The following is a 7,819-nucleotide window of genomic DNA, read 5'->3' as shown; positions in this document are numbered from 1 at the left end:
GAAATTATCTGAAAGTTTCGCTAATAACAAAAGTTAACGCTATAATATTTATATATAAACTGTAAGTTTCTTTTGTCACAGATGCGTTTGATTTAATCGTCCGAAGAATTCTGACCTTAAGTAAAATATTTAAAAATAGAGCCTCGTTTCATGGAAAAATAGGCCCACTGATGTTTGAAGTTACCATAATAACAGTTGGCGGCCTAGATATTTTTAGACTTCATCGAAGAATACAAGAGGCTAGGATAGGACTGTTATTTAGAAATTTAACCATTAAACACTATTTAACACATCCTCTGACGTAAGCATCTGTGTGAACACACGTGACAAAACTTTAACAATTCTGTACAGTTGTATGTGATTTATTATTCAAATGTGGACTTTCCTAACAGGAAAGACGTGACGAAATCAGCAAACTTACACAAAAAATTATTTAGAATTACGAAATCTTTGCAAATTGATCTTCCATTGATCTAAGATGTGACGCGTCATCGCGTGTCGCTTTGATTTGCGACGGTGACCGTGATATGACCTGTAAGTCTCATCGTTCAATAAAACAACGTCATTAAATGTACACGAATGCCATCACGTTTTCTGGGATAGACTTAAATTTGTTACGATGCACTTCACGAACTGCGAGACAGTTAAGAAAAAACAAAAGGAAAGAAAAACGACTCTTCTTCGAAGTGACGTTGTGCTCTATAAAATGAAATGACAGTTGACAACGTGGAACGCAATGTGACTTGAAACTATCTCCAAGTCGTGTGATCACCTATTATCCATCTAATAGCACCAATCTGTTTTCTCAGTTACTTACACAAGAAGAAAATCTTTACGAGGTCTTTTTCTTTGACGATTTCTTAAATAACGTAGATACGGTGGCCATTCTTTGGCTGTCCACTGGCATAAGTCTATCATAAACGGGTCTCATTTCTTGAACGGCTTGTCCAAGATGTGACTTCTTTGGCTTACTTTTCCGAGCAAATTTACTGTACGATTTGTCATCTATAAGACTAAAAGCACTTACTCCACCGGGATTTGGTTTCCCCGCCCTTACGGCCTCTAGACTCGGGAGTGTCACGTAGGGCAAGTGCACGGCTTCCTGGGTCGTATGGCAAGGCATTTCTTCTGACTGATCCATTTTTGTTTTTGCTCTCTTTTTTGATTTCGAACGTTTTATGTTTGGCAACTTCTCAGCTGTATGCGGGGATTTTAAGGAGGGCTCCACCGTGTCCCCTTTCTCTGTGTTTAATTTGTCACTCGATCTTTGCTCCTGTGCTTGGGGAACGATTTCCGTCTCCGTGTTCATTCCTTTCTTTGAATCGTGACGCGCATGCGACTTGAGACTATCTGGAGATGTTTCTGGCACTGTTGTATTGAGCAAACTTTTATCCACATCACTGTCAAAACCACTGTCTGCACTGTCATGAACGCTCTTTTTCGGCGGTGTTTTGGCACTTGCAGTTGCAGTATTAGTTCTAACTGAAGCCGCAGATCTCAAATTGGAATATTTCCGATCTACTCCTTGCATCAGTTCGTAAACTCTTTTCATCTTCTCTACTTTATCTCTATAGTCCCCATTTTCTAGGTAGAGATTGTGGTCGTAAGACATTACAGTAGGTATAGTATTTCTGTTGTCGCTAATGGAAACGTTCATACCAGCTGGATGTTTGCAGCGAAAGTTCCTCTGTGGCGTTATAGGAAGCATATCTCGGGAAAATCTTCCTCTGTTCCTTGCCTGATAGTCAAAAAGCTCCTTCCTATACTGTATTCCTTCATCTCTAGGGCTGTCGATAAGGACACAGCCGCCTGCCTTGTTTGTTCGGTGACGTCGCTGTTTGTCCCTAGAATCGCTTATTTTACTTCCAAACTTTCCCTGTTCCTTTCCATGGAGATGCTCGTGGTGTTTCTTGTAACCGTGGTATTGCTGTTGGTTTCCTGGGGGATATTTCGTCTGTTCTTGGGTGGGGGTAACCACCATACCCCCCGGAACTATCGGAGATACAGGAGCTGGCGGCTCATGCACATTCTGCAACGAAAAAGTCATAGTCTACTTGTGAGCTGTTTAATAGACCAAAGCAAAGTAAAAACACATGTGTGTTTTATTTTTCATCGTCTAAAGTTCACATAACATCAAATTTATAGCAGCCTTAACCGCAATATTGCGTGCTTTAATGTAAGTAGAATTTAGGGGTTGGCCGTGGCGGTGATAAAAAAAGGCGTAAACTTATTTGCTCAATAATTCTACGGTAGAAGAAGTCAATCGTGTCCATAACAACAATAAATGGTTCACAGCCAGCATGTGTTATGAAATATGTTTTGTTTCTTTGAATGTGAAATTACAAACAGCAGCCCTTTGTTTTAACACTTCAACCAAGGATGGATTACCCTCCACGGTTACTTAATCGGGGTTGCTAAGAATGTGGTTTATATACTTTTTAGACGCTGAGAGTGTGTATTTATAACGCACATTTATCTGGTTTGATTTTATGTCAAGCGCACCTCTGGAATATAAAAAAAATTAAGTCACCAAAGGTGAGCCTGTATTTCTGCCTAAGGGGTAGACGCAACACAACTCAAATAAGAGCCGCAAAGCACATTGCAAGGCTTAATGAATAACACTTCCAATAAGTCAAAATAATCGAAAAAGAGAAATACAAATATCTCAACGCCTTTGGGGACGGATGGCTGTAAACGATGTAATTAAATGCCGCGTTCCCACTGTGAGTTGAAAAGAAAAGGACAATTCTCAGTGCCCGACTCTCGATGTTACATGACCCAAAACACACAACTTCGTATAAATATCGTCGTATTTTCTGAACATAAAGGCATTGTTTTCTTTTCTTTTCTATGATGAGCATTGGCATAAGTTTCAATATTTCCCGAAATATAAACATCCAAAATACCTCTTCTCCAACTATATACAGAAACCGTTTTAAGTCTAACTTCAGAAAACATTCCTCTTTATAGTTGGACACCTTTGGGAGCCCACTTCATTTCTCAGTACTTATAAACGTAGCCGCTCTTAGGACCAAAATCCGTTCCCCAAAGCGATAGCAACAGGCCTTTAACAAAGGGTTCACTTAAATAGTCTACTTTTTTCAGCTAGTAGTAAAATATTTTTTTAACTTGCGTATAATTTACAATAAATTATCATGAGTTGATTGCTTGGGTTTTATTTTTACCTATGCCTTATTTACTATTTACCTTGTTACGTCCGCCTACAATTGGCGCTGATTTGTGGACAGGACGTCTCAAAAAGTTCTTCACAAAAGTTGATAAAATGTTCAGGATAGTTATTTTGAAGAGAAAGAAGTGATTGCAATTATAAGTCTAAGTTTCCTTCTTATTTTTAAAAAAGAATCTGACGAAGATCTGCCCTCTTGGAGCGCTCTTCAATTTATCTATATATTTCTATATGTCAGTGAGATCTATAATGATCATATACATGACATACCTTCCACTCCCAAAGTGTCAGCATCATGGTGACTCTAGCTATCTACTTCTTGTCTTCTTTTTGTCGCTCTCGTTTTCATGGCACCCGATGTCGCCCGTCAGGCTAGACGAGCTGAAAAATCAATAGACAAACAATAGAAAAAAACTAGAACAGTAAAAATTGATAATGAAGCTTAAACTCGTAGTAAAACCGATAGTTGGTTGCAAGTCTGCCAGTCTTTGGTGTGCACGGAGCGGGGAAGAGACGAATCCACTTTGGCGCAAACTGATACGTTTGCTGCAAAGTCGATAAAACTGACAGATCACTCAGTTATTTCGAACTTCCTAACAAACCTTAGATTTACTTGACCTACCCGTATCTTGACTTGACTAAACGTCAGTAGGTTTTGCTGCTTTTCTCATTTCACTGTCCTCTCTGTCAAAGCATCGATAAAGCTTAAAATGCAAAACCAATAATACTCATGGCAACGATGACAGTTTGAAGACAACACAGGTACCAAAGCACTACTCTACATTAACTGAAACACAACACCATGAGATTCGCTGTCTCATAAATTATCTTTTCTTATCTAGAAATCCAATAAAATCTGTGTGTGGATGGCAGATAAAAGCCAAGGCACCTCCTTGTGCTGAATCAAAATAATTTGAATCGAGCAATTCCTTCAGACGCCAACAGCTGAAATTCCTATACCTATATATGAAAGGACCATTTTCCACATGGCTCCACTAAATGTCCTAACAACATGTCTCTGTTACACCTGCGATGCACAATATATATATCAGCTGTGTTCTAGAAACCTACGATAGGTCTAGATATCCAGTATCGAAAGATTGATATACTTTAACAATAATCTTATATCTGAGGATTTCTAACCCATCGCCACAGCCTACCTGTCGCGCGGTTAATCACAGTCTAGTGAGTGATTACAGAATAATCCACAAGTTATGGTCGATTTGGTCTGCACGACACACTTCACTTTATTTAATTTTACAGGGGTATTCAATATTGTCTGAATATAAATATTGATGTTCTCTTGTAACAACCTGGAATTTTTACAATTTCTAAATTTGAATTGCAAAGTGTTAATCTAAAATATTTATGGTTATTTTTTATTGTGTTACGGCAATAAAACATTTAAAGCAAGGTAGATAATTTTCTTACCTAGGCACCTCAAAAATACAAAAATGAAAAAAATATCATCTACGGTACTATTCAACTGCCATGTGCCTTTAATTTTTTGATACTCTGTATGATGACTTTCTCGATCCCTTAATCAAGTTCCATCCAGCTTAACTAAATATGTCGATATTCAATGTCAATTCATCATTTTTGCAATCCAGTTCCGGACACATTATGCCAATTAACAAGTCGAATCTTTGATCTACGGAAAGCTCCTTAATGTTAATTTAACGGTGAATTTAACAAGGAGATTTTCTCTTCGAAGCGTAATTACGCTGATGCTCCTGCAAGTCCCAGGGCCACTACAAAAGCCACAGGCTAAGTCAGGAATAGAAGCATAGGGCCCCCGGTCAAACTACTTTTGATTTGATATTTTTCAAAAGCGTAGATAGAGTGCAAATGAACTGAAACACGCCCGGCTTTTAACACTACACCTAAAACAGGAGTCTGGATGAGCCATTCTTTTAAAAGCATGAAGGAGGAAGTCGAAAAGAAGGTGTGTTGTCAGAAGCATAAGTCTTGACGTGACGTGAGAAAATGTCAGCATTTAGCACTTATCATATTACCCAAAGTCTATGTAAGCTAAAATCTCCACTATTTTAAGTGCGACTTCATAGGTCTACTAGTGCAAAACATGTCGATCTAGCTGTAGATGTCTTACTATAAGGCTGTGAATACCTTTTGACGGATCTAAGCTACTTGTAAGACAAGGGCAGAAGTTACACATTGCAAAACACATTAATACCCATGTAACAGCAAATGTTCAGATTGTGTTGTGTTTTCTTACGCTTTTTTGCCTATGCAATTAAAATGTTTAACCCAAATCGATTCTGTACAGTCACCATTTTTATTCTGACACATACCTGTTTTACACGTCCATAGTTCCCGTTAATCCGGCATATTTCCTTACTAGATTCCTTCTTGTAAGGTGGTAGGTTAAGTTAGCGCTGAGTAGGTCTTCCCAGTAAACTAACAATAAACATAAAGTGTTGGTTTAATCTCAGACCCATGTATATGTCCTACATAGAGAGTCCTAGCCCCCGTCAATACCCGTAAAACGATTCAGTAACAATTCGGTATTTGTTCAGTTAATCATGCACAAGGTACTTTTTAAAGTTTACATTCAACCGTCACTTCCCTTACATCTCAGCCTTTCACCCATTTCCATTACATAACAAAAGATTTCATGAAAAATTAACTTCGTGTCAATAAACAATATAAAACCAAAGAAAAGGCGCTATAGCCAATGCGCGACCTGGTTTGCCTTTGCTATTGTGATTTTTACGTTTTCTATTGTATGTTGCTATCGACGACATTAATATGGGACAACCCACGCCATTCATGCAGCAATATTTATAACATGGACGATAAACAAGTGCTGTAGTTGTTCTTGGGCCACAGCAAAGCAAAGAACAAATAAACATATTTTAAGAAATTAGTTCAGTTGTAAAATATTTCTCACAGGTGTATCAGTATGTAAAATCATTTAATGTTAAGCACATTTGAAATAAAGCCGCGTTTAATTGGGTTTAGAACGTCCAATTTACATTTTTCATTAAATCATTCCAGTTCAGTAACTGGTAGCTAGGAGATGGCTTTTGGTGATGTTTTACCCTGTAATGCGCAGGAAACTTTATCTTTGAGAAAATAAAAATGAGAACGTGCTGAAACTTCTCGTTATCTTAAATAAATGGGCATTGCATAATACCAGTTCAGACATCGAGACATATAAATCGGAAAGCCATGTCATAATAGGTCATTAAAGATAGATTTTGGTTAGAAACAAAGACCAATCGCAGTGAAAAATCACTTAATATAAATTCTTAAGTAACATTAGCATTTTCTGGTATATTTTCATAAAGAATCAAATTTGGATAGCAACACGGCTTATAGTAAATTGTTCCAATATTAAAATCACACAGTGGGCGTTAAACCTTTTATAACATACTCATATTTTGCAAATAATAATAATAATAATAAATAATGATAATAAAATAACACTTCACTCCAGCCCTTCCATGATTCACCCATTTTCTGTACCATATCCAAGTGTCCCTCTGTGAAATGTTACCGCAACAAATTTTAAAAATTTGAATCTCAAAAGACGAATGTGACAGGCGACAAATACATGTATAATCAGAGTTGTCTTCAACAGAACCATTACTTCTATTGCGTTTGTTGTCCAAAAAGAGACATTTGTGTTGTCGCCGCTACCGCAATTATTAAACAAACACTGCTCCGTTCACCCAGTACTGGCAGTGTTACGCGTGTTATTGTTGCTCTTCAACTACTGTGAGCAGGGCATTCCGTGACAACACAGGCATGAGGTAGAAGCCCGTCGACGAACGCGAGCGGCGAAGAATTTATAGCAGATTGGTTTCAATGCAGCTCAAATTTTCATGTATAAAATACAAGAACAATGGCAACTTTATTAAGCCCAAGATCCGCGTCTGCGGAATTTGAGGCTGTTTTAGAAGAAATGAAAGCCGCTGAGAGAAAACTGAAAGAAGAAACAGAGAAGAAGAAAGGTGATACAAACAAAGGGGAAAGTGAAATCCGTCAGATATCCCGCCAGTTAAACCGTAGGGTATCCTTCAATGATGAAGTCACCAGTTATCCCTATGAGGACTTGTTAACTACGTATGAGCGCGAAATCATAGAAAATGGGACGAATACCACTAAAAAAGACGTGGTCGATGAGAAAGAAACGCAAAGAGTTCAGTCCGCTCCATTACCTGGCCGTGTCACGGTGATGCCACCGGTGCGAGAGATAGTAGATGTCAATAAGATAGAATCTCAGTTAAGAGCCCAAAAGTCCAGACAGGAGGAACTTGTGATACGGAATACTGCCAGAAGAGTCAAGGAGAACTCAGAGAGAAGAAAGCAGATGATTGAGGACAAATTTCGGTACACCGTTCCAGACGGCGTCCGTTGTGCCTACACGGTAACAAATCAGCCGTCAAATGCAGCAAAGCAGACGAGAAGCAAAAGTGCTGACGTTCGCCGTCGAAGCAGTGATGCGCCCGTCTATTGTAGACGGTATATCACTCTCAGTCTTCCTGCTGATATGAGGAAAAAGTGGCGTAGGGAATCAGAAGACAAAGGAGAAAAAGTAAAACATGACTCTGACAGCGATAATTCGGATAAAGACGATTTCGCCAGCAGACGAAAAGGTTTCAGACC

At 38.5% G+C, this 7,819-nt stretch overlaps 1 protein-coding gene across 1 annotated transcript; it reads right to left on the bottom strand.

Moving 5' to 3' along the window:
* Nucleotides 1-346: 346 nt before the first annotated feature.
* On the bottom strand, nucleotides 347-5,716 carry LOC106165938 (uncharacterized). The gene is made up of 3 exons (XM_013544299.2): nucleotides 5,500-5,716; nucleotides 3,458-3,568; nucleotides 347-2,029 (listed from the first exon to the last, which is right to left on the bottom strand). The coding sequence occupies exons 2-3, from the start codon at nucleotides 3,482-3,484 to the stop codon at nucleotides 833-835; spliced, it is 1,224 nt and encodes a 407-aa protein (XP_013399753.2). The 5' UTR covers nucleotides 3,485-3,568; nucleotides 5,500-5,716; the 3' UTR covers nucleotides 347-832.
* Nucleotides 5,717-7,819: the final 2,103 nt, after the last annotated feature.

This window comes from Lingula anatina, chromosome 1, assembly GCF_051362555.1.
Source record: "Lingula anatina isolate TDL-2025a chromosome 1, LinAna3.0, whole genome shotgun sequence".
In the NCBI taxonomy this organism is placed as follows: Eukaryota; Metazoa; Brachiopoda; class Lingulata; order Lingulida; family Lingulidae; genus Lingula; species Lingula anatina.
This window is presented reverse-complemented; position numbering and strand designations above follow the sequence as displayed.